Genomic DNA, 26,587 nt, shown 5'->3' with positions numbered 1-26,587 from the left:
ACTTTAAAGCGTAGTATTACAGTCATTCTTGTAGAGGATACCCGCCAGGACTGTGTTCATCTTACAAACGTTAAGGTATAACATGGTAAATTTTACATCCCTTCATTATGACTTATGACACAAGATGGCTTAGGTGCCCACCTAGATTTATTTTTTTGATTTATTTTAATGATCTACAATCTACACACAGGCATTAGCCATTAGACCAATATTGCAATTGCATACCTATACCTATACCTATACCTATTATAATAAAATATTAATGAAAGTATTTAAGAATCTATGAAGCTAGACATTCAAATGAACATTGTATAAAGAATAAAGTATAAGAAATTAGAAAATATTGAGAAAAAAACACATAAACACTATTCAGTTTTACAAGGTTTAATATAATAAAGTAAAAGTAGAAGAAGGATGTGTTAGCAATTTGCATGCAGCATAGGTACTAAAGGTACATTTCGGCCATATAGTTGGACGATGATGGTGGGAAATGGGAATTGTGATTTGTGGGGTAAAGAAAGGGTAAGAATTATAAAATACTAAGCATAATAATATATAATGAATAAACAAATCGATGTGTCGAGCATGCCTCTTATACTAGTGTTATCGAGTAGGTACCTTAACAGCAATTATGATTATAAAAACAATCGCATACGTCATTCGAATAATAAACCTATTCTGCGTCCAAGCGACTTCAAAAATGTTGAGCTATATTAGACATCCAAGTCGTAAAAAAATTATCTTGGAAACGATTGAGTGCCTATCGTCAAGTGTCTCAGTGTCGACCAAAAACAAAATAAAAACACCGACGGCTTTACGGAGAGATAGAACGAGGGCGCGTGCTACTTTTAGCCTCGCGTAACTGACACGTGAATTTAGTGATTAGTAAATATCACGGACTGTCGGACTACATAAGATATTATCTTAGTCCGTGGTAAATATCATGATTTAAGATATCTACTATCTTGAACCGTGGTGACTAGTTTGGTTACACAACATGTGTCCGGTTAATGGTTACAATAATATTATAGGAACAACAACTCTAGCAGCACATTTATATTTATACCTAAACATATTCTATTTCGGCTTTTTCTCACACCATTTACCTGAATTTTCGTATCAATGTTGGTTGATTAATTGATCATTGTAATTATCTATTATGAAAAACATGTATTTAGCTCATAACTTTATGACATATCCAAAAACATGTTCCGAATTAGATAACATAGTAAAATGTTTCCAACAAGTTAAAATTTCTTAAAATTGTTATGCCATTACTTCAATCAACCAACTTTTCACCTTTAAATAGCAATCGATTTTGGGTTTTACTTGAGCTAAATTAATTGCCACTACGATAACACTTTTAGAAGATTCGGAAAATATATTTTTTCTAGCGGCGTACATCGAATGTGTAGTCAATGAATATCACAATGCTACAAATTGCTATCAAAATCTATTGAAGCACTTGTTGTATAATCTTGACATAGTAATCATTGTGTGTACAAACCAGTCATGCATTTCATTTCATTCTGTGCGGCTCGCGGCTGTGCCCGTAGGTACGAGTTCTGATGTTACAACTTACAGGTAAAAATTATATACATTGTACGAAATCAAGTTGCAGCCATTTTTATGCAACGTTGCCATGCTGTCACGCTGGGAAATCATATTATATTATACTACAATATCTACCTTTGAGTACCTATAGAAGACAGAAGTTATTATCGATTATTCGAGACTGCGCAAGTTAACCAGTATGTGTAACTCGTCAAGTTAAGTTTTAAGTTATAAGTTACTTCTATTTCATTTCAACTTGTAGAAGTTACAAGTTAAATTAATAAGAAAAAGGTATGTTGGTGTAGAGTTTGCCTCTATATTGAGTAGGTAGGTCTCTGTAATGCAGGACGTATATAATTTGAATTCAATGATAAATCATTCTGCTTGATAAAAAAACGATTCTGAGCGGAGAAGGTCTAATATTTGGTAACCGCAGTTACCAAACAATCAATTACTAAAATTTTATTCTATGCTCCCATTTTCCCCCAATTATTTTTTAAATTGCTGAGAAATATCTAAGTACAAACTATAAATCTAATTTTCTACCAGAAATCTCCTTCGAAGTTTTGATGAGCGGTGCATTTTTTCTACTAGAAAAAATGTCTGAACAAAAAATATGAAAACACACATCATTGTAAAATCAATACATTCATTTAATTAAATGTATTTATTTCATAGAAACTAAGGTATATACCACCCATCAAGAAATTACTCTTGCAAACTAAAATTAAAATACAAAAAAACAATTTTTTCTTTATTATGGTAAAATACTTGATTAGGTAAATGTGTTAGAAAAATAAATCATTAACACAGTTTGTTATATTGCTAAATATCATTCTGTCAAATTCAATACATAAAAATAAAATGTTGAATGAATATAGATGAGAATAGTTTCTTAATAAATTGTACGTCTGTATATATATATAATTTATGCAATAACAATTGAATTGTTGTAAACTTTTTCGAATGAAAATGGTGAAGTTAGAGCTAGAAAGAGATTTCTTAAAAATATCACTAAATTTGATTTTTTATTTCTCACAAACATAATGATGTCTATTTTTTATCTGTATTTTTTTAAACTCTTAAATGCAGAGTAGCAAAGAGTAACATTAAGCTTCTAAGAAGCCCAAAATAAAATTAAAAATATAGGATCATCAATTCAAGAACAAACGAATTCTAGTTTTGAAATTGTATGAAATGAATAAAAAATAAAGGCAAATGAATTGTTTGAAATAAATAAATGAAACTAGAATTCGAAAATCACCAAAACGATTTACTGAAGAAAGCGAACTACATAATTTTCTGAGATTCAAGAAGAATATCGAGCTTTATTCTATGAGATTATTGATGTAACATTAGCTTCATCAAAATTGTATTAAAAATACATCGTTAATTGAAACTTCCAACGGGTTGAATGATATTTCCACTTTTCATGCTCACCGTGATGAAAAAATAAATTAAAAAATTGTTGCAAACTAACAGAAAAATGTATTGTTATATACAAAACATATAACTTTCAAAAATAAATTGAGAATTTTTTAATTGTTATTTGTTATCTTGTAATTTTTCATGCTATTAAAATATTATAAGATACAAAACAACAAACAACTTAAAATTATACTTTAGTATACCCACTTGTTTAATGAACAATTTATGTAAAATAAAAATGGGAAATGTATGGTACGATTTGGGTGAAACTGTACAAGTGTTTATAAAATAGTAAGCCCCACTGCATGCATGACATTTTCAAAACTGGTACTTCTGTTAGATACGGCTTAATGCTTAATCTATATTTTCTTTATGACCTTATACTTTATGAAATTTTATTACAAGGCTTCGACGTTTCATAAAAGTTTGGACTCAGATATCAGATAGGTACATCATATATACTATATAGATACGTCACTTATTGCACGACACTACAATCTATTCTGCTTAATACATATTGATATTATTTTGGCACTCACGCAGTCACGCATTCAATATGTTGGCAAAAGATTTTTATTTAATTATAAGTATAGTGAATAGTGAAGAATAAAACACCAATTTTTAATTAGTAAAAATGTTTGTACATCAAATAAAGTGTCCAATTACGTATGTGTGTGTGGTAAGTGTGAGAGTGAGATGAATTTGTGCATACGTGAGGAAAGGGGCGAAGAAAGAGTTTTAAGTTGAAAACGAAGTCAACAAATTTAAACAACTTTTTATTTTTTTTCCTTTGCCAGTAGACCGTATACTATATTTATAAATTCACCGGTAGACCGCATACTAGCTATATGACAGCCACATTTCTTTGATTTCCTTTTTTTTGTATTTTTTGTATTTTTTTTCTATTTATTTTTCATTTTTTAAATAATTTTTCATTTTCGTATTTTTTATATTTTAAGGCTTAATGAGAGCTTTTCATAATGCGTAAAAAGTAAAAGTAAAAATAATAGAAATGTCCTCACGTATGCATGTTCTAATCATAACTAGCAAGATGGATTGAGAGCAGTAAAATATGGACTATACAGTAATACTATAGCATACAACCTGCTTCTACTTCTTGATTGTTGGCAGAATATTACTCCACACGTCTAGGCAGTACAAAGTGTGTTGATTATTTTGGATAGAGGTAAAATTAAATTAATTTATAATATTACTTGAAAGTTTAGACACTAGATATTTAATCTAAAGTTTAAAAAAGCCAAAACTATTAGTGGATACTTTTAATTATCAAAAACAATTCCGTGTTGTAATATTAAGGTATTTATAAATAAACCAATGAATTATTTTCGATTAATTATGTTTTACGAAGTGTACACAAAACAATTTATAATATTCTCTTTATTAGTCAACAGTTAGTTATACCTACTTAAAATAGCTACTTGATAAAATATTCCCTTGTTAATAATTCTCATTTTTGTAAATTGTAATTTTTGCTGGTGTGCATTATTCGTTTTCATTGTTAACAAAATCAATTTTTCACATTTCATATCCATCACTGTCCAGTTACTGCTATACAACTCGAATATTATAGAATTTTTTTTAAAAAGCTATAAAAAATATATACATAAAGAGCAATGCATTTTCAAACCTTTTGATGCAACCTAAATGTAGATCAAAGAAAGGGCCACAAATCCCCGAGTTTTTTGCAAACCAAATGCATTAAAATTATAGTTAACTGCACGTGTTCACGACATTTTTACGCTGACGTATTAAACATGCATTATATACCTACGTAATACTCAACACCACCAACACACGATATGTCAAACCTTCGTTATATGAGATATTTTTAACTGAAACCTATTATGCAGTCCTTAAAATATGTTCCCACCTGAAATAGTTAAATACTTCCATAGTTCATTCGTGGTGTATAGGTACCCACCTAGGATCTGAGTCATTTGCATTTTATACTGTTATTATAACCTACAGAGCTACAAATATATTGTAATAATATGTTTTTCAATATAATGCAAAGGATAAAATATAATTTGAAAATAATAATGGCTTAAAAATTTTAAAAGGCATTTAAAAATTTAAAATATGTATTACTATTTTCTACTAGCAATATTATAGTTACTAATTAATAGGACCTAATTCCCATAATAACTATTTATATATACTCACAAATGTCTCTATTAATAAAATAGTAAGCCTTTAGTATACACATACGACAATTTACATATTCGAGGTATATTGACGGTACCTAGTGAGCTGAGTGCTAAAATCACACGTAAAAAAGCGGGTACGTAGGTAAGTGGTAACGCTCTGTTGTACATTATAGCTGTCTATACTGTCACTGTAATAGATGTGCTAAATTTGAATTCAGTGACATAAAATCATTGTATACGATGTACGAAAAACGGTTCTACGCAAAGACATCTGTCAGCCTATAATTTTACTTAGCACATATTATATTTTATATCCCACGAATAATGTTTTTAAATCACAACAAAACAACTAAAATTGTTAATTTTTGTTTGAATAGGTATTCAATTTAGTACAAATTTGACCTTCAATTGTCTATAAAAAACTGTGTTTACCAATACCTATATTTTTTAGACTCTTTGGTTACAGTATGAACTATTTACATCAGGGGTGTCCAACCTTTTGTGAAGACTGGGCCACATCGTACAGATTGTGGGCCACATACTTTTTTTTATTAACAATACATTCAAATTTAATGATTAAATTATATTCTATAATACAACAATACATCTTTTTGTAAACCACGGTCAAACACAGACGTGTGCATCGGCCCTTACAGTTTATTTGATGTTTTATATTCTTAAAATAAATTTGTTCTCGTAATGTTAATATATTATATATTTATATACCTACAATTAATTCATGGTTTTTAAATTGAAGAGAGGGCAGCATCAAAATCTACAGCAGGCAGCGGTTTGAACACCCCTGATTTACATGGAAATAGTCTTAAATCTTAAATGTACATACAAAATAATAATCAAATGTTATCAAAATTTGAACTTAAATGCTTACAAAAAAAACCAAGCCTATGCGTGTTTAATATATTTTCACTGCTATTGTAACAATGCTGATGACTGATGAGCCTTGTATTACATTTTTAAGCTTTTTGAACCAACAAACAATTTTTATTAATATATATTGGTAAGTATGGAAAAAAAATAAAAAACTTTTAAGTTTTAAACGTGTGTAAAGAGCTCAAAACGAATCAAAATATTTTGAAAATTGTATCAATCTTATAAAACGAAATAAACATTTGGTGTAAATTGCAAGTTTTTACGGTTATTCGTTTTTGAATTACAACGAAATAAGAAAATAGTTTCATTTTAGATTAAAAATACTATCTATTAGCAGTACTGTAGCTTAATACTGTAGTGTTTTCTTAAGTATTTGTTACAAATAACTAATGAGTAACAACTTTAAACAATATACCTATCTAACCTCCTTACAGAGATATAAGTGGAGCCTGAATATTATTAATATTTATTTTTACACACGATTATATTATATATTGATATATTATATATTTATACTAGATAGACCTAGGTATTAATAAATATGGAGGGAATCATCCGTATGCGCCAAAAAAAATGAAACATTTTTGTCAACAGCCTTTTTTATAAAAATTTTAGTAAATACCTGTAATACTTACACAATTTTTGAAAAATGGTAGGTAGTAGAAATAGTACCTACCTACATATATATGGGAGTAGGTAGTAGGTACCTACACGTATTCATCAAAAAATATATATTATATTGAAGTATTCTTTTAAATTGGAAACATTGTTAAAATAAAGGCGGGTGTTGTAAATTTTAAAAACAGCACTCCAAGCTTTTTATAGAATAATGGTTATTTATTATTTGATGCACATTTTTATAATATTTTTGTACTTATGAATTTCAACTCCACATGTGTACTTACACATAATAATATATAGGTACCTAGGTAGTTAAGCACTTAAGTTACATTATTTTTTTAAATAATTACCTATATTATGTTTAAATAGATTCTACTTATGACATAAAATCAATCATTACTAAAAGACAATCGATTAATGTAAATTATTTTTCAACGAAGATGGCCTGTTGTATTGTTGCTGTTATTACAAAAATGATGCCGTTGTTAATGTACTTGATGAACGACCTAAATAATTTCTTAATCATCATGATGAGATATTTGGAAGAATCTTCACTCTACAATACCAACTAAATGAATGCACTGTATAAGAATAAGATACCTGATCAACTGTAAAATAAATAATAAATACATGACTAAATAAATTTATTTACAACATACCATGATTTTAATTGTTTATTGTGTAATAGGTATTACTATTTATGTAACGATGCTGTAGTTACAACAGGTAAACCTTTTTTGGACTGAATGTTTCCGTTCACTATTATAGAGTATTGGGGCACTAATGTGCAAATGTGCCCTACTTTCAATGACAACAGAAAACCAATCTTAGGCCTTCGCCAAATATGCACATACATCGCTCACTTGTATATTATGACAGAATTCACTTTACTGTCACATTAAAAATTGATTCATTTAATGGTTTGCTTAATCATGTTTAAGAGTCCATTAGCTCACTATATAAACTAGACTATGTGATTCGTATAACACAAAACATTTGTTATGTCAAAAAGAATAATTTTTAAATTTTTTTATAACACATTTTTAATTCTTTATTTCAAAGCAAGTATTTTTTTTAGTATACTTTTATTAATATTCTAGTTGAATTTTTGAGTTATTAGGGATTAATTATGTAACCAGGTAGCCATATATATAAATAGTAAATAGCCTATAAGGTCAGTAATCTTATGTTTTCTAATAATTTATTTTAGAAATATACAATTTAAATCATATTAGTTGGTTGCAACATATGATTTAAGTTAAAGAAAAATTATTTTTAAAATATGCAGCATATAATAATGGGCTTACAGCAGAATTTACCAAACAAGATTTAATGAAGTCTGGCACTCTCAATTCTTAATCATAAATCAAATACAATATTGATTAAATATAATTTTTGTTTATAAAATTATTAAAATAAGAAATTTAATAACTCAATACTTTTAAATCTTATTATCAGTTTCTGTATGGGAGATACTACAACATGTTAATACTAAACATACATTTATACTCTACTATTCAATTGAAAAAAATGTAATATATAAATAAATATTACACATATTTATGAAATATTTTAATTATCACTTTTCTAAATTATAGCCTCATAATTTACTTAATACTTCCTTGCCTTAGGTAAGTTTGTTCATTAATTATATAAATACAGGAAGAATTTAAAACAAATAAGACACTAAATTGTATTAATTATTTTAATATGATCGTTTATATTACACGAAAAGGAAACATTGATGTCAATTGTATTAAAAATCAGAATTATGCTTTTTTGGTTGCAGCTTTCTTCTTTCTGAATTCAGCAAACTTGGTCCTCAAAGCTGTCCTCTTTTCGCTCCTCTCGATAGCCCTGGCAGCTTGATCTGCAGTGGACAAATTTCCCTTTAAAGCATGTTTCTGGTTCCTTAAAAACTTTTGACAAACCTGTTTAAGTAACATAATTGTTAGAAGAAATAATATAATTATAAACATTTGATGATATTAAGAAAATTTTGATTTTAATTTGCCACTTACACCACGACGCGATTCATGTCTGTATTTCTTTGGCCTGTAAATACCATTACGATGGTCCTTACGATCTGTATAAATAAAAAAATTAATGTTATTTAATAATTGTTATAAGCATTTAAAATTAAAATCTTACTTTGATTGTGATTGGTATGATTCTTCGACTTGGCCATTTTTCAAGTTTAAAAGAATATAATATCTAAAAGAAAATAATAAGATATGGGTTTAATCCAATTTTCAGTTAAATAAGTACTACTATTTACAATAATTATTTGACAGTTATTAACAATATTTAATTTATACTATAACTTAGTGACTTTTACATATTCTATATACAGAGCCACAAAAGTCTATCTAAAATGTTCAAATATCAATGTATTAGTTTAAAAATAAAGGTACTGTATTATTGATAGAACCTATATTTTTTCTTACGATATTTGTTTTACAAATTAATTACTAACTTGTAGTGAATATGGACACATAGAAACTAAGTGGTCCACATAATTTATTAGACAAAGTTATAAGGAATATTCAGTTTTACTTCAATAAAAATTTGTTTAAAAATTATTTTTACACTGACAATTAATATAAATACAACTGAAACTAAAAGTTTTACTTTTCAGACATAAAATAACTATAAGGTACCTATACATTTTTTATCAGATAATTCAATTAATGTTGGGTAAGTTACTTTACTCGTTACTCAATTGTTATGAAGTTAACTAACATTTCATTCTTAAAAGTAAATGTTACCATCACATTACAAAATAAAAAAACAGTTCACATGTATTCCTCTAATGTCTAGTATCTTGTCATTCGACAAACAATTTTAGTAGAAATACATGTAGATAAGAAGTATAACTTAAAAAATTATGTCCAAAACATTTTTTAAAATACTGAACTTACAACAGTTAATTATAAACTATTGAAATATTTGAATTGTATTAATGCATAATAACACTAGTCAAACTAACCTGCTTATAGGAAACATAAAATATTTGGTTAACATTTTGGTATTTCTACTACACTAGACAATTTTTTTTCTGAATTTTGTGTTAAGTATTTAAGTATACTGAAAACGATAGTGAAGTCAAAATTTAGTGCCAGATTTAGTTTCAAAGTTAATATATATTTGTACGTTATGTTAAATAACATTGGTTAGGTCATCCATAAATTAACTCAGGTTAACTCATCCACCACCTTAAGTGTACTACATTTTTTTACTTCCAGGGGTTGTTATGTTTAGTTATTATTATAATATTATTCATTCATAAAATTTCTGCTGTATTGAATATTCAATATTATACACATGTGTAGGTAATTAATTATATTCTCAATGTGAATTTGATTATTATGTAAACAAATAACTAAAATTTCATCTTCATTGATCACACAATTAAAGTAACTTTTGTATATATTATTATTTTAAAACATTGAAAATATGAGATATAAGTTGGGGATAACTATACCAGAACTGAAATTTCCATTGTATTTTCTTTACACAACAAAAGATCCTGACAAAATTACTTAACGAGTTACAAATAAAGTAACGTGTTACATTCATCATGTTACTAACCAATATAATGAATATTAATACTCTATCAAGGATATTACCAGACACAAATGTATTTTTTCTCATTTTTATTTAAAACCACAAATCACAATGAATGCTAATTACATTTTACATTGAAAAAAAGTGGATTAGGTACCAAACTACCAAGTAATACCTTATTTTGATGAAGGATATAAATTAGTAAACTAGTATTTGGTTCCTTGGTTTTAGTATGCATACATTTTAAATGTCATATTAATGCATTCTATTGATAAGAAATTATTACTTTTGTAAGATGCCATAATGTAAAATTATTAAAATGTAGTCTAAATATGTATGTCTATACCTATGGAAAAATTAAGTTTGAAAAAATACGCATACCTTAACAGTAGATAATTGTACTTAGTTTGTACCAAAAAAATGAAAATGAAATTAAAACATTGGTTCTAATATCATTGTTTTTAAATCAATATAAATTTCCAATTTTAAAAGATAGATACCTAACCTAATATCTGGACCATGTGACACGAGAAATTTAGAACGCGAAAGTATAACATTAATGCCGATTGGTTTCTGTATAATATTGATACATATTATGTTCAAACAAATTCTATTCAACTTATTAAAACAACAGTATACACAATATAGTTAAAAACAAAATAATATTTTAATATTTACCTTAAACGCGAAGACAAGCGGGATTGCCTACCATACGACGACGTCGAAAACTAGAAAATGTATACACTATCACTTGGTTCACGATTGTCACTCGTGTCTGCCGTTCCGTGTTCGAACCTAAACAAAACACGACGCCATTTATATGAAAAAATTGATAAGAGATCCTAAAATTGTAGATAATAATATGCCAAGGAGGATAGACACAGTTTTTTCTACCCAACTTGTAAATTTCAAATTTCAAAAATAATTCTAATGAATTTAATTGTTCTAGAACTATTGTTGGAATTGAAAAAAAAGTAGAAATTATAGTCGTTAAGAAAGTAAAAAAACGTGTACCCCACAAGGATGTGAAATTCAAAATCCTAATTTGAATTTCACATCATAGCCGTTGCAACACTGTAATAAAACGTCACTTACTCATTTATTTTCTGATAAAAATTTTAGAAAAAAATCAATTTTATTTGTGTTTTGTTATTACGTCCGATTATTATTTGTGTCGACAGTTATAAATTATTATATTTTTACAGGCACACACGGAGAACAGTGATCCGACGAGTCGGTTGTATTACTGTTGCCGTCGTTGTTTTATTAATATTCCAACCAATTGATTTAACATCGTTTTGAGTGTATTGAAGCAGTAACAAAAAATCGTTCAGGATGGCTACATTGCCTTCCCCTAATGAAGTGAGAAAAATAATTAATAATAAATTAAAACAAAATACTCTGTTTAAAAATAACAAAATAGCTGTTACCTAATCAATTTTAAAACTAAAATATTTTGTTCTAAATTAAATTATATTGTGATTTTATAATGTAGTGTATTATTAAATAGGGTGAATTGTTTACTACTTACTTGACTCCACCCTAAAATCAATTTATTTATAATATGTATTTGTATTTTATATCTTATGATTGTTGAACATCAAGGTTATATTTTGAACCATTTTTATTAATGTTCAATGTTAAATATATTTCATGAATAATTGCAGGTAGCTGGAAGTCACTTCCCAATTTATGAAGCACTTTATAATATGGTGAGTAAATACTTTAATTTAAAATTTAACTTTTTTATCATTTATAATTTAAAATAATATGAAAGATTGAGACCTAATCGCAATAATCTTTAAATTCCATTTTTTAAAACTAGGAAACAACTTTTACAACTTATTTCTAAATCCATTGATGTAGTATTAAAGATGCAATAATATATAATTTATATTATTACAAAATTGTGGTAACATTTTGTATTTAGGTTTACCTATTTAATTTAAAAATATGTTTTACAATTGTCCTGAATAATTTTGATTAGATAATCAACTGATTGTTGCATTCAACTCTTTATATTTATGTTATATACATTTTTCAAATAATCAAAGCATGAATTATTGTGTAAGATTTAGTATACCTATATTTTTATTTTCTAACTTTTATTTCCTAAATAAATTAAAATGTTGAATAATAGAAGAGAAATCAGGATGTATATATTTTTTAAATTGATCATCTAACATGATTAAAATTAAAACCTACTACAATGAAATTGATTCAATTTTTTATTTTATGTCTAAGAAGTTAAAGTATAGTATACAGTTACAGATTTACATAATTATATATAACATGAGTATTTAATGGTATCCTTTCAAATTAATATTTATAAGTTTTATATTAGTACTATTTTTTGTTGTAATGTAGCTGTTGATATTTTACTTAGTTGTTTTTCATAATTATCTGCATATTGGATCATTTAAATTATGTTTTTTGTTTTTAGGTGGATTCTACAAATAAAGGAAATATTGGAGCAATGGATGCAGCAAATTTCCTTAAAAAGTCTGGTATATCACAAATTATACTTAGTCAAGTAAGTAAACTCTTTTTATGTTTATTGTATACATTTCAAAGAAAGAAAGTACCTATAGGTACCACCTGTAATAAAGTTAAAATATATATATTGCAACTTTTTTTTGACTTTTTTGAAGATTTGGGATTTATCGGACCCAACTGCCAAAGGTTTTTTAACTAAACAAGGATTTTTTGTGGCACTTAAACTAATAGCATTAGCACAAGCTGGACGAGAAATATCAATGTTAAACATCACTCAACAAACTATACCACCTAATATGGTATAAGTCAAATTTTTTTTATTGGGTGCATGAAAACAATATTAGATTCAATTATTTATATTGTAGGGCGAAGCATCAAAACAAATAGCAAGCAAAATTCTAACAGCAGGTTTAGTTACTCCTGTTACTAATATAAATGACTGGTCAATGAAGGCTTCAGAAAGAATGAACTATGATAAATTGTTTGAATCATTGAGGCCAGTCAATGGAACAGTTGCTGGAGATAAAGTAAATAACGTAAATTTTATATTAACAGTACGTTTTTATTATTATTTCATTTTAGGTTAAAGGATTGCTAATAGATTCCAAACTATCAGTAGATACTTTGGGCAAAATTTGGGATCTGGCTGATATGGATAAAGATGGAAAGTTAGATCAACATGAATTTGCTGTTGTATGTATATTAAAGTATTTAATATTATTATAGTTTATCTGAATAAACTCAACATTTTTTTTAGGCAATGCATTTAGTTTATAAAGCATTAGAAAAATATGCTATTCCTAGTGTTTTACCTACCGAGCTATTACCGCCAGCAAAAAGAAAAAGTTCTAACATGGCTAACTCACCTGTACCTGTTTTGCCAGTGCATTCTTCTGGTGCTACTTCAAATCTAGTCAAACAACCACCAAAAGTAAGTTTTTTAATTTCCTAATTAATAAAAGATATTTAATTTGCATAACTATTTGTTTAAAATATGCTGTACTTATATTTACTTGTACAAATTCAACCACATTATATTTTCATAGATATTAGAGATATATTTTTTGAATATTGTTTATCATATAATTTTGAACTGTGAAGAATTAGTTTCTCCAATAATTTTTATACATTTTTAATAAATGCTATGTTTCACTTTTACTTTAGTCCATTACAATAATAATGTAATAACTATATAATTTAATAAGAAAAATCAAAAAATAATTTAAAACTGATATATAATTAAACTTTTAATACAGATTCTGTTATTGATTACACATTCTACCTTGAATTATCAATTTTTGTACCCATAAACATTGTTTTAAAACTTAAACTTATTATCTGAATTTTATATAATAAATGGGTTTTAATATTCTGTTTAAACCCATGTTTAGAGACCAATTACTCCGTCTATTGGTTTAGTGCCATTACCAGCTAAATGGGTAGTTACTGTAGAAGAAAAAGCCCGTTACGATTCTATGTTTTTGGAATCTGATGTTGATATGGATGGTTTTGTCTCTGGACCAGAAATCAAAGATAGATTTCTTAAAACTGGTATTCATCAATCAATATTAGCACATATATGGTAATTTTTAGAAATTAAGTCATATATTATTGTTTATGATTATATTTATTAATTATGAATATTCTAGGAGTCTTTGTGATATTAACCAACATGGGAAGTTGGATATGGAGCAGTTTAGTCTTGCAATGTGGTTAGTAGAACGTAAACTCAAAGGGATTGATCCACCTAATACACTTTCCCCTGAAATGGTACCTCCAAGCAACAGAACTGTTACTCCGTCAAATGCTGTTCAAGTAAGAATATTAATAATTATTGTTTTCATAAAAAAACATGTTAAATAAATTGTATTAATACTTAGAATATGCTGCTTCTCTATCAAAAAACATTTTAAATCCAATCCATACAAAAATTCCTAAGACAACAAAAACCGCATAAAAATATATATCTTTTTGATTTGAAATGTTTAGTTCTTTAATTAATTTTATCTCCACTATTCCAGCTAGGTCATCAACTTGCCAACACCTAAATATTGAAAAGTCTTATAGTTTATAATTTATATATCATAATTAATGTTTAGCAATATTGTTAATTGTTTGTTATTGCCCCGTCATCGAGTATTCAATTTATCTCCCCTTCACCATCTAGCGATCTTACTCCATTAGTCTTTATCTAATTTAAATTCTGAAATTTAGTTTTTTAACTGTATTTCAAAGATATCATATGTTTGGGTTAGTCTAGTATGGGATCTATTTATGGGAAAAAGGATAAATACTACTTTAAATTCTATTTTTTTCTATTTAACCATGTTAGTTAGTATGTTTGCTTCTCGTTTAATTATAGGTATGTATTATTTGAAGTGGGTACCTATCTTACAATTATTTGTTTATCATAAAATATTGTCAAAAATTAATTTTATTCAGTTATTTCCCTCAATATTTAATACTGGCATTCAATTAAAAAAAATTAAGAAACCTAACCTAAGATTTAAATACAATTATCAACTATGCTATTGTTAATGATTGTAAACAATTTATTATTATCATTTACTTTTATTTGAAAGTTTTGCATTGATTCATAAAAAATATTGTACAACGGGCCAGTCAACCCGATGACTTGTTGATACTTTTATATGACTCGAAGGCAAGGCGATAACAAACACCCTAATATTTATGTTTACGTAAATATCATTTCATCTTCTTCAGTAGTATTTTTGATGGTTAGTCTATTTAATATATCAACCGCTATTCGTTCATTAGATGATACAATAATCTGGTTATTTACCTTCCATTCATATGGAGCATCTGAATTTAAATTTCTATTTATATATTAAAAGTTAAAAAAAAAACTAATTAATATTGTTGTGTCTTAAATATAACTAATAAACTAATTTGATTCCTAACCCAGGACATGTAATAGTTAGTTGTTCGTTTAAAAATGTTATTATCACTGAAGTTTCTACTTTTGGTGGCAATTCCGGTATTATTTGAAATGGTGAATATATACCAGCAGAATTATTAACTTTTTCTTTTATGTTTCCCTGCATATCTTTTATCTCAAATATATCATCATTATTACATTTTACCTTAAAAAAATAAATTAATACAAATTAAAAATGCTTGTTATATCACATAACTATATTACTTGGCAATGTTCAATCATTACTCTTATTGCTTTATTCGTTATTGTAATACCATAATAACCATATAAATCTAATAGACTGCTTTCACATGGTAAACCAGTATCAAAAGCAGACATTAATCTTTGTAAAACTTGTATTTTCTTTCTGTTCTTTTTATATTTAATATTTCCTTCATTAATGATATTGTCTATAATTTAAAAAAATCTGTGTTGTTTATTCTGATTTGTTTTATATTTCTAGGTATTTTTTTAAATTATTGTAACGCACATTAAGCAAAACAATTAAAACTTAAACTTTTATTTACCTTTTAATGATACAATACAATGACCAAATTTAATTTTTTTACCCATCACATCACATTTGCTACATAATGACCACTGGGTCCATTGATTCCAAATTTTCAAATTGACATCTTCTATAGTTATTTTTCCACTTGTTGTATAGTTTAAAAAGTTAGTATTGTTCATCTAAAATTATCTTATACATTAATATTTATTTTGTTTAATAATACATTTATTTTGTATCTACTTACATCAATTATCAGCTCTTTATTATCATTAATAAGTTCAATAAAGTAAGGCCCTGCTTCACTATTAGATAATTTACATTGATAGAAACCACTTTTAGATTCATCCATATTAATTATTGTTAAAGACAAGTCTAATGATGAAACTTTAAAATAATCATTTTCTTCTATTAAGCTTAAATTATTTGAATTCCCTATCCATGAATAGTACCATACATTTTTATGATACACATCATTAGGCGAAATGCATAGTTCACATTCTAAGCTATTGATAATAAGGAAATTATTTATTATTATATATGTTATGGGCAATAGTCAAAATCAGACAAACCTCGGAAGTTCCCGGCAAGACGTGAACTGCAGTACTCGGGCAAAATACACTGAACTGAATATATTTAATATATATGTGTTTAGTTTAGTGACAAAATGTCATATTTATTTTACATTTGTTTATGAAAACCTAGTTGTGACCTACATAATTTTGGGAAAAACCATAGCAATTGTATATCAATAATGTAAGATTAATCAATGTTCAACTGATTTGGTACCACAATCAATACAATATAAAATAAATATTAACAATTGTCATAAAATTCAATTATTTTCATAACTGTTTCTCACCCTGGTTTTTCTATACCCTAACTGAAAAATCAAAATATGACATCAGTTCATGTTTTGTCCAGTCATTTCTGAAGTTTACTCGATTAACATACATAGTTATTATACTGTGAATTATTACATTAATTAAGAATTAAATACGTTGAATCTATTACCTTAAAGATGAGCTTCTAAATGTAGTTATTACTTTTGCTTGGAAAATATTATTTTTGTTAATACTTTTAAGAAGCTCTTCTAAACACTTATAGTACAAATCCCATAGTTGTTTGTTTTTGTTTATTTTTATAATATCGTTTCCCGGATAGTCAAGATAAGAACCTGGTTTTGGTCCTACTTGAGTTATTCCACGAGTTTTATTCCAATTTTCTTCTAGAATATTTTTTGTTTTTTTCCTTAGATTCTTCCATTTTGATTTTAAATCAATAGATATTATATTGTCTGAAAATATTAAAATAAACATTGTTGTAGAAATTATTTGTAAGTATAACATTTTAAACTAACATCTTTTTAGATTTATAGTTATGTTTAGTTGAAGTAATTTAATTTGTTGAACTAAACAATTTTATAATTCAATCTAGTAACCAAAGCTAGTAAATAACATTGTTTATTTGGAAATTTTCTTACTGATGACTATTGCAAAATTATACGCCAGTTACAGTTTTGCCCACAGAGTAGTGTAGTATTTTTTTTATATGAAATAGATCAGTAATTCTCACTTTTTAACCTTAGGTCTCTATCAAATTGAGATCACGGAAGTTTTTATAATGGGCCGTGAATGCATAATTCACATAATGTTATTACTATTATAATATTTCTGCTTGATTTTTATGAGTATTATATATACTTGTATATATAATTTAAAATGCTGTTCATATTTTGTTAATTTAAGGGTCTTAAAAAGTTAAATTAAAAATTTTAGTGTTAGGATAAAAAAGGTTGAGAACCACTGAGATACAGTATAGTGGATTTTTAAAATATAATTATATTGTGCAAATAAAATTGAACGTATTTTGAATAATGATTATATTTTCATAAGATTTTAGAAAAGCCTCCAATGTATTCAAACCCAGAATTGGATATGATTCAAAAAGATATTGATGAACTAGTTAAAGAAAGACTTATTCTGGAAACAGAAATTGCTCAAAAAGAAGCTGATTTGAAAATACGTTCCGGTGAAGTCAAAAGTTTACAGGTAAATGATTTTTTTTCTTATATGGTTTTTATTCACCTTATCGGTTTTTGTCATATCTTCTCACATGGGAGGGGTAGAGTATGTCTAGCACACTATCCCCCCTCTCTAAAAAGAGAATTTTCACATGTGTGGATGTCACTCCTAGTGGAGTGGAACCAGGCTGGGCTGGGTAGAGCAATTGGAATAAAGGCAAGGGAGAGACTACAAAATAGTATTTTTTGCACAACGCCAGGTTTGAACCGATGATCACACATGTTATGGCCAGCTGTATGGCTTGCATCATAGTACTCGTATATGATTTTTGATTTAAAAACTTATAAGTAATACTGTTAAAGAATATTTTTAAAACTGATGAGGTAATTGAAAAAAATTTTAAAAATTTTAAAATTATTAATACACTCATAAAGATGTTATTAAAATATTATAAATGTTCATTAATTTGTATTTATTCCGAAATAAAATTATTCATTTAATTATTTTGAGTACTCTTCAAATAATATTTTTTTTGGTCATTAAGTTATATAATAGTATATAGTTTTGTTTTACTTTGTATTAACAACATTATTATTCAATACCAATGTATTTTTAGGGAGAACTAGACACCTTATCTGCTACTCTAAAACAGTTAGAAAATCAAAAAGGCGAAGCTCAAAAACGACTGAATGATTTGAGAAACCAGGTAACCTAGATTTTACTCAAATTAAACCAAATATAATGAGTGAAAATTAGATAACTGATTGGTATTTTGTATTATTTGGTTAACACAAAGGATGCGTTTTTACTAACTCATACTCTTAACATTTTGTATTTGTCTTGCATTCTAGTCATGTAACACTGATTTTACTGATTGTCTGCTTATTAATTTATTATTTTTATTTCTCCTTTTAACTTGCATGTGCATATTTTCACAATTTTAGACTCTGTTGGTAGAATATGAAATAATCAACATCAATCAGAAAATTAAGGCTGAACAAGTACAGGTATTTTATCCTAAACCTTAGCTTAATCATCCAGCTTATTTGTATACTTAACTGCATGTTTTTTAATACATTTAAAGTCAAAAATTTAACAAGACTACGTAGAAATTCTTTACAACAAAATATAGGATAGATTGTGGTTTCCTATTTTTTCCATGATTAATACTGGAAAGTAAAATCATGGTGGCCAACATCGTGTTTCCATTTTTAAATATTGTTGATTTATGTAATTACTAATTAGATACAACTTGTATTTTCAAATTTAACCTATTTATAATGATTACCCATTTAAAATGAATTACAAAATTATATATTATGCCTTTTTTTAATCATCAGTTTAGTTACGGATCCAATCAGTTCCTGTTTAAAAGTGGTGCCTACATTTTTTTTTCAATTTATATTTGGGATGGAGCAAACAAGTTATATAATGATATATTTTTAGTTTTTTAAACATTTATTTGTATGACAAAAAACTACCAACCATAATATTTAATGGGGATTCCCACCACCATGTATGTTACTATAAATTCATTTTTTGTGGGTCAACATTCAAAACAAAATTCTATGTTAAGAAGATTTCAGCATTAACATCTGTCATCTCAGTGAAACACATTCAAACTGGAACAAAACCACTATTTGAATTTCTCATTCTGTAATCCTTTTAAATTAGCTGAAAGTAACCTATTATAAATCACATTTTCATTAAATTTGGTCTAATTAATGTTAAGAAGTTTGAAGCCACTTTCTATTCTTATTAACTATAATATATACTAATTTAGTAAAATATATTATTACATTTTATTCAATAGGTAGACAATCTTCGCAGACAAGCTGATGAGCAAGAACTCACATTAAAAGTGCAAGAAGCCGATCTTTCTTCTAAAAAACAAGAGCTTGAAGAGCTCAAAACTCTAGAACATAAACTTGAAAAAGATCAGGCTGAAATGGGCAAACGATTAGATGAGCTAAATAACATGTTGCAAAATTCACAACTACAAATAAGTCAGGTAAAATTAATCATGGAAAAAATGTTAAATACATTTTAATGTGACAAGTTTCATTAGTTTAAGAATAAAGTAAATCAATTGGAGGAGAACAAGCGTCAAATGGAAGATACAATTGAGTCTACAGAAAAAGCGTTGGCTGAAGGAAATGTTTATGCCATCCCTGATTCTTTATTAACATTTAATTTAGAATTTCGGGATCTTGAATGTAGTAGACTTCTAGGGAAAATTGTAAGTTACAATTTATAAATAATATTGTACCTATAGTTTGTATTAATTTTTCCTATTATCTTATTTTTTACAAACTATATAGGTTGATAATAAAAATTCTTTTGAAAATGTAAATGGTTTTACTCCTACAAACGGAGCAAGTGGATCACGTGAAGAAAACTCATTTAAAACAGGTAGTCAACACAATTTAGTTTTTTTTTTGTATCTTAAAGTTATTTAACTACTTAAAAATTGTTTACAGATTTCTTCACAAATAATGATGCGTTTTCCACAAACAATAAATCGGTATATACAATTATATAATTATAATATGATATAATTCTTGACTTATTTTTATTATCCTATAGGGGACTTATTCAAATGATCCATTCACTTCATTTGATGATTCCAGAACTAGAAGTAAGTTACTTGTTATCACAAAATAACATTTAAATTAGTATGTTGTACAATAAAGTATTAATTTACTGTCATATTATTTATCACGATACATTTATTTTTAGGTCAAAGTACAGATCCGTTTGGGGGTGAGACAAATGTATCTAAATTGTCTGATGTAAGTTATTTATTCTTTATATAATCTAACTAATTAATTAATTCAATAAGTAACTATTTTTTACATTAAATTAATACTTGTTTTAAATTTAAAGAGACATGAAAATAAAGATGAATTTGGTTGTGATCCTTTCGCCATATTACATGCCCCAACAAGACCAAGTTCAGCACCACCTCCACAGCGACCTGAAAGCCCTACTCCCGCACTTCCACCTAAGAAGGGAAAACAACCACCACCAAGACCTGCTCCACCAAGGCCTGCACCATATCATGCCCCAATATCTCACAACAGTTCTTCATCGAGCTCAGAGTTTGCCGATTTTGCAAATTTTAGCACCAAGGTAATTTGCTATAACAATTAACACATGGTACACATATTTTCAATTCCTTTCTTGATCTCTAAGAGATAAATTTCTTAGAACTTAGGTTTGTTATCGCTCCACTGGGAATGTTATCATTTTATTGCTCAGCCATTGAATAATAATCAAAATATTGTGTTAATTATCTAATAATATTATAGTATTCAAGAAAAACATACTATTACTATAGGTACTATGGGTAAAGTTAATCACATGGGTTGTTTAAAAACCAGTAATTAATTCGATACATCAAACACTATAATAATAACCCACATTGGGTCTCAATATATTTTTGTTCATCATTGTTCAAAAGTTTCCATCTTTAATTTTAATTTTATTAGCATAATAATAATAAATTGTATAACTATACTCTATTATGTACTAATTACCAATTTTTGTTGCAAGCTAATAACCTTAGCATTTGATGCTGTACCATGAATAAAAAAAAAAAAATAATAATAATAATAATAATAATAATAAAAAATTTTATATTTATAATTTTTGGATATATTTGTTAAAAAAATGAATTATAATCATTATCACTTATATACTATTACTAATTAGTTATTATTATGGATGGTGACGTGATAACAAAACCAGTACCATTTCTTATTTTAACTGTCCAGACCCACTGTTAAACTGCCTTCATTATATTGGTAGAATGTTTTTTTAGTATCTGTGGTAGGTAGTATGTATATTTTATAAATTTTGAGTTTCTTTAAAATTATATAATGATTTTATTAGATTGAACAAAATCATTTGGGGAAAGTCAAGTTTGAAATCTTTTTAAAAATATTAACAACCTGGTTGTTCAGAATAATATAATTTGTATTGATAAATTTAAAATACAATGGTAAATAATATATCCATAAGGTATAATGCAAAAGTGATTATTGTTACACTAGTAGCTAATAAAAATTTAATAATTAATACCTTTAAACTTTATGATTTACATTATTTCGTGTTTTAAATTTGATATAATATTTAAAGCTGTGAATAACCAAATAGAAAAGTATTTTGTTAGGTACACATCTGAATTCTTTAAGATATTTAATGAACTTACTCCATCCCAATTAATATTATAATTAGCTGTAATTATTTACTAATACTAATGTTTTTTCTTTTATTTTTCTTTTTATTTATTTTTCTATTATTTATTATTTATTTTTAGAAATAGATATGATTTTATTTTTTTTCATTTAAATTCTTTATCATTTTTTTTTTTTTTTATTTTTTTTTTTCGTTCCATTCTTAGTTTTCACAGAGTATCAAGACAGAGCCCAAAGCAGTTTCACAATCACATAGTTTTGAATTTACTGAAGACCCATTCAAAGACTACAGATATGAAGATCCATTTAAAATTGATCCTTTCTCAGATACAGGATTTGAAACAGATCCTTTTGGTGATGGTGCATTTTCTTCAGACGAATCCCAAAAAGTTAATATTAGTGATGAACAACTTGCATGGGAAGCCCAAAAAAAATTTAGAATGGAAGAAGAAAAAGCACGTTTAGAGCAAGAAAAGGCAGATTTTGAACTGGCCCTGAGGCTTAGTAAAGCCACTTCTTCTGATAATAGGTCAAAAATTTTACTATAACAATAGAAGTGTGTAAAATGCAACTACCAAAAATTAAACTTTGTATTAAAATATTATATTAATTTATTAGTTATTTGAAACTGTAATTGGTACAATAATGTACCAATTTTATTTTTATTTTTATTTATTATTTAACATTGAAAATCTAACACCATTCTACTCAGCAAATTGTAGTATTATATTTTGTTACATACATTTTTATCAAATTGTAATTATTTTAACCTCATAAAATTCATAAATTTTTTCAAGGTGGTGTACAAATGATAATTTAATTGATAAATCTACAGTTCTGTATTACTTTCCAACCTAAAAAACAAGCATTATATGTTACATTTTAATTTCATATGGTTGTTCCTAATTTTTCAAATGAAAGTTGGAACAAATAACTTGAAGTTATCTAATGTCTAAATAAAAAAATTTAAATAATTATAATATTTATATGCTAGCACAATATGGCAGTTAAGTTTTAACATTTAGACTAATATTAGATTGACTATGAGTCCACATTTAAAGTACTTAATGTTGAGCACATTGTATATGAATACATAATCTAGAGTATTTCTAATGCTATTTATAAAATTATATTGTTACCATTAACAAACGTAATTATTTATGATTCTAGATGGTATGTTAAATTTAATTTTAAAAAAATCTTTTTAAGAGTAAGTGAAAAACTATAATAGTGATTAATGATTATAATAAATATTTACAGAATTGTAGTTTAAAAACCACTGCCCCATATCCTTAATACATATTGATATTATGATGTTACTATAATAAGTGACAGTATAATATTATAATTATTACTGTTAACTATTTACCTATTAATTATCATTATCCTATTATTTATTTGTATCTATGATATTGCCTATATGGAAATTGTAGCCTATATTGTTACCATGTTAATTGATATTTTATCTCTCTTAATTTGTTATGTATACTGTAATGATATTATTACATCACAGAATTCTTAACATTTTTCTTAAAAACTATAATCATAATAAATAATAATGTAATTTGTCACAAAAAAACGAGTTTTAATCACAAGTATATTTACTTGCATATTATGAATTAATGGCCATCAATTTTATGTTTTGTTATATTTTATACACTGTTGTTATTTTTAATTGTTGTTATGGAACATTTTTAGGGGCAAATTATGTAAAAGAATAATTTGTTTATTCTAAATACGAGCTTTGAATGTATTTGTACATTTTTTTTTATATCTAGTAGGGAAGAGTATAAAAAAATTATATGATATATATCAAACGTCTTCTATATCCTCCCAATAATTCTTTATTTAATACACAAGTAAATAATATATGATATTATAAACAATAACAATTTAATTTAAAACGGCCATGCTTACCTCACATTTCCACATTGGTATGAAACCCTGAATAAAATAATTTTGTTTAATTTTCTTCTGTTGTCCTTTAAAATTTATATAGAATCGTATTATGTGACAATTATACAATAATGTTTAGCTGCTGTTTCTATACATTTTGTTATTTTCCTTGTCCTATATAATATTAACTTTTATTTTTAAGATTTAGCTGATAATTAATCATTATTGGCTATAGTAGGATATTTTTTAGCATCATGACAATATGTTAATTGTTGAAAACTAATACTACTTTTCTGCATTCCATTCGTTGATAAATGTGTATCAAATCTAACAATAAAGTGATTGATATTATTAATAACATATTTTGTTTTTTGTTATTGTGATAATGGCCTTTTTCTTGGATTATCTATTTTTATTTGTAAAATGCTTATATTAAACAATATGTAATGAACAAATGAATGTGTTGGAAATATTTCTTAATCTCATTGCAGCAAAGTGTCATCCGAGTTATGTACTTTTGTATAATTTAATTCGAGTGTTTAGAGTAAAAATTATAGGTACTTAGTCATTACTCATTAGGTTATATTGTTTATTATCTCTTAAAGTCTGTACTTCATATTATAATATATTTGGTACTCATATTAAATGTAAAATTAAAATAATTATATTTACAGATTGCACTGATTACTGCAGTGTAGAAGCATAGATATTTGATTTTTTTTATCTCTAAGATGAATTTGTATAAAGAGTACCCAAAGTGGAAGAGGAATTATCTTATTGAATCCTATTTATTTAAAAATAAAATATTTTTTAACAAATATTATCAAAGTTTATATATAAATTAATGTAAGTTTTTAGGGGGTATATCGACTTGAAACTACCTACTGCACAAATTAGCTCCAAATTTGTACACATTCTTTGTTTAATATTTTGTTTTAATACATTTTTACTTTTTAGTTGTTGTCACAAAATATTAATTTGTGCCCAACTAATCCTAATGGATATTATTATACCTGGGATAATTATTATTTTACGGCCTGGTGTGGCTTGACGATTGGCTACAGTCACTAATGTGAACTGCGGTCCAGCATCGTCCGGCGTCTCTAGCTCCCAGATGGGTGACTACCTGGGTTTGTAGTGACGAATCCTCGCCTCACATACACGTGTTCCTTGACCAACCGTAACCCCCTACAAAATCCTAATAGCCAAAGTTGCTGATGCACAATAATAAAAAAAAAATTTTAATTGCATAGACTTATATTCTAATATTCCATATTGCCCTTATTTTGTTAAAGATACCTATAAGTATGTAGGTAGGCTCCTTCTAATAACTTTTGATTTTAAATCTTCGCAGTAGCTAGGTAGCCAGGTAGGTATTAGCAAATGCCTAACTAACATATATTTTTCTGCTCGAGCAGCCTTAATATATACAGACGATTCGCACCTATTCGGCCACAGAATTCGGTGGTATATTTGGTTTGAATTAACGAAATGCCTATTTTTAAATTGTATAGTTAAAAATATTTTTTCTAACTTTTTTAAGGTTTACTCCACAAGCATTGATTATTGATAGTTTTTAGTTAATACTAGTCTTATATAGGTACCATCTATAATATTTCAATGTTAAAGTTTTCACTCTCTAAACCACTATTGTAGAACTATTTTAAAACGTTTGTAAAAGTGAATGAAAAAATTATTAAACGGCTCTGGTATTCAACAATAAAAATTCTTTAAAGTTTACTTTGCATATAAATTTAAAAAAACACAACACATTTTTAACCACACCTTTTTGAAGTAGTCTATGTTAGGATGTGACAATCATACACACAACATTAACTTATTATTTAATATTTATGTTTGATAAAAAAATTAATTATACATTTTAAAATAGGTAATTAACGTATTATATTATTAATAAATTTAATCTCGTGGGTATTTTATTTTTGAGCCTCTACACAAGTTGTGTACAATTATTATTATAGTAAATAAAATAAATCATGTGTAGGTTAGCACCTATACCTATAGGCTATATTTATAGTATAAACATGTAACCAACCTATACTGTAGTCTGCATTGCCTGTAACATGTTTATAGGTGTGCATAAATTTGATACTTTTTCAACCGTTTTTTATCGTGACCAATTCATTTTGTTTAGGCAACTTTTTGTCTCTGGATAAAAATATTAAAAAAGTACCTATATGCACACAACGAGACACCGATAGCTTTGAGATGAAGCGTTGACAAATAAACAGCACTAGTCGTCCACTACCTACCTAATTAGGTATATTATTGTTAAT

At 26.6% G+C, this 26,587-nt stretch overlaps 3 protein-coding genes and 1 long non-coding RNA gene across 6 annotated transcripts; 2 read left to right on the top strand and 2 right to left on the bottom strand.

Moving 5' to 3' along the window:
• Positions 1-1,127: 1,127 nt before the first annotated feature.
• On the top strand, positions 1,128-8,504 carry LOC111031927. Its single transcript, XR_002604264.1, has 2 exons — positions 1,128-1,751; positions 7,032-8,504. It is a non-coding gene; the product is annotated as an uncharacterized LOC111031927 (long non-coding RNA).
• On the bottom strand, positions 8,354-11,039 carry LOC111031924 (60S ribosomal protein L29). Its single transcript, XM_022312044.1, has 4 exons — positions 10,908-11,039; positions 8,814-8,876; positions 8,684-8,748; positions 8,354-8,593 (listed from the first exon to the last, which is right to left on the bottom strand). The coding sequence occupies exons 2-4, from the start codon at positions 8,848-8,850 to the stop codon at positions 8,432-8,434; spliced, it is 264 nt and encodes an 87-aa protein (XP_022167736.1). The 5' UTR covers positions 8,851-8,876; positions 10,908-11,039; the 3' UTR covers positions 8,354-8,431.
• Positions 11,040-11,350: 311 nt separating this feature from the next.
• On the top strand, positions 11,351-23,446 carry LOC111031923 (epidermal growth factor receptor substrate 15-like 1). 3 transcript variants are annotated; one of them, XM_022312043.1, is made up of 20 exons: positions 11,351-11,591; positions 11,897-11,941; positions 12,673-12,762; positions 12,881-13,024; positions 13,091-13,252; positions 13,308-13,418; positions 13,483-13,656; positions 14,117-14,307; positions 14,375-14,540; positions 18,067-18,222; positions 18,812-18,901; positions 19,140-19,202; positions 20,009-20,206; positions 20,264-20,434; positions 20,517-20,607; positions 20,676-20,719; positions 20,782-20,833; positions 20,935-20,987; positions 21,082-21,327; positions 22,517-22,625. In XM_022312043.1, the coding sequence occupies exons 1-20, from the start codon at positions 11,565-11,567 to the stop codon at positions 22,520-22,522; spliced, it is 2,280 nt and encodes a 759-aa protein (XP_022167735.1). In that variant the 5' UTR covers positions 11,351-11,564; the 3' UTR covers positions 22,523-22,625. The 3 variants fall into 3 exon arrangements, with proteins under 3 accessions (XP_022167735.1, XP_022167733.1, XP_022167734.1); XM_022312041.1 differs by having other exon boundaries at positions 11,352-11,591; positions 22,601-23,446; XM_022312042.1 differs by lacking the exon at positions 19,140-19,202 and having other exon boundaries at positions 11,353-11,591; positions 22,601-23,446.
• On the bottom strand, positions 14,547-17,482 carry LOC111031925. The gene is made up of 6 exons (XM_022312045.1): positions 16,419-17,482; positions 16,191-16,353; positions 15,889-16,073; positions 15,648-15,829; positions 15,425-15,562; positions 14,547-14,769 (listed from the first exon to the last, which is right to left on the bottom strand). The coding sequence occupies exons 1-6, from the start codon at positions 16,521-16,523 to the stop codon at positions 14,595-14,597; spliced, it is 948 nt and encodes a 315-aa protein (XP_022167737.1). The 5' UTR covers positions 16,524-17,482; the 3' UTR covers positions 14,547-14,594.
• Positions 23,447-26,587: the final 3,141 nt, after the last annotated feature.

This window comes from Myzus persicae, unplaced genomic scaffold, assembly GCF_001856785.1.
Source record: "Myzus persicae strain clone G006 unplaced genomic scaffold, MPER_G0061.0, whole genome shotgun sequence".
Classification (NCBI taxonomy): Eukaryota; Metazoa; Arthropoda; class Insecta; order Hemiptera; family Aphididae; genus Myzus; species Myzus persicae.
This window is presented reverse-complemented; position numbering and strand designations above follow the sequence as displayed.

Excerpts from the sequence above, each read along its gene's own strand:
- LOC111031924 (XM_022312044.1), bottom strand. The coding sequence starts at position 8,850 with ATGGCCAAGTCGAAGAATCATACCAATCACAATCAAA. Across the intron at positions 8,749-8,813 it reads TCATACCAATCACAATCAAA|ATCGTAAGGACCATCGTAAT; the intron begins GTAAGATTTTAA and ends TTATTTATACAG. Across the intron at positions 8,594-8,683 it reads GACATGAATCGCGTCGTGGT|GTTTGTCAAAAGTTTTTAAG; the intron begins GTAAGTGGCAAA and ends TTACTTAAACAG.
- LOC111031923 (XM_022312041.1), top strand. The coding sequence starts at position 11,565 with ATGGCTACATTGCCTTCCCCTAATGAA. Across the intron at positions 14,541-18,066 it reads CTCCGTCAAATGCTGTTCAA|ATTTTAGAAAAGCCTCCAAT; the intron begins GTAAGAATATTA and ends TATTTTCATAAG. Across the intron at positions 20,834-20,934 it reads TGATGATTCCAGAACTAGAA|GTCAAAGTACAGATCCGTTT; the intron begins GTAAGTTACTTG and ends ATTTATTTTTAG.
- LOC111031925 (XM_022312045.1), bottom strand. The coding sequence starts at position 16,523 with ATGGATGAATCTAAAAGTGGTTTCTATCAATGTAAATTATCTAATAGT. Across the intron at positions 16,354-16,418 it reads ATAAAGAGCTGATAATTGAT|ATGAACAATACTAACTTTTT; the intron begins GTAAGTAGATAC and ends AGATAATTTTAG. Across the intron at positions 14,770-15,424 it reads GAAGATGAAATGATATTTAC|GTGTTGGCAAGTTGATGACC; the intron begins GTAAACATAAAT and ends TTCAATATTTAG.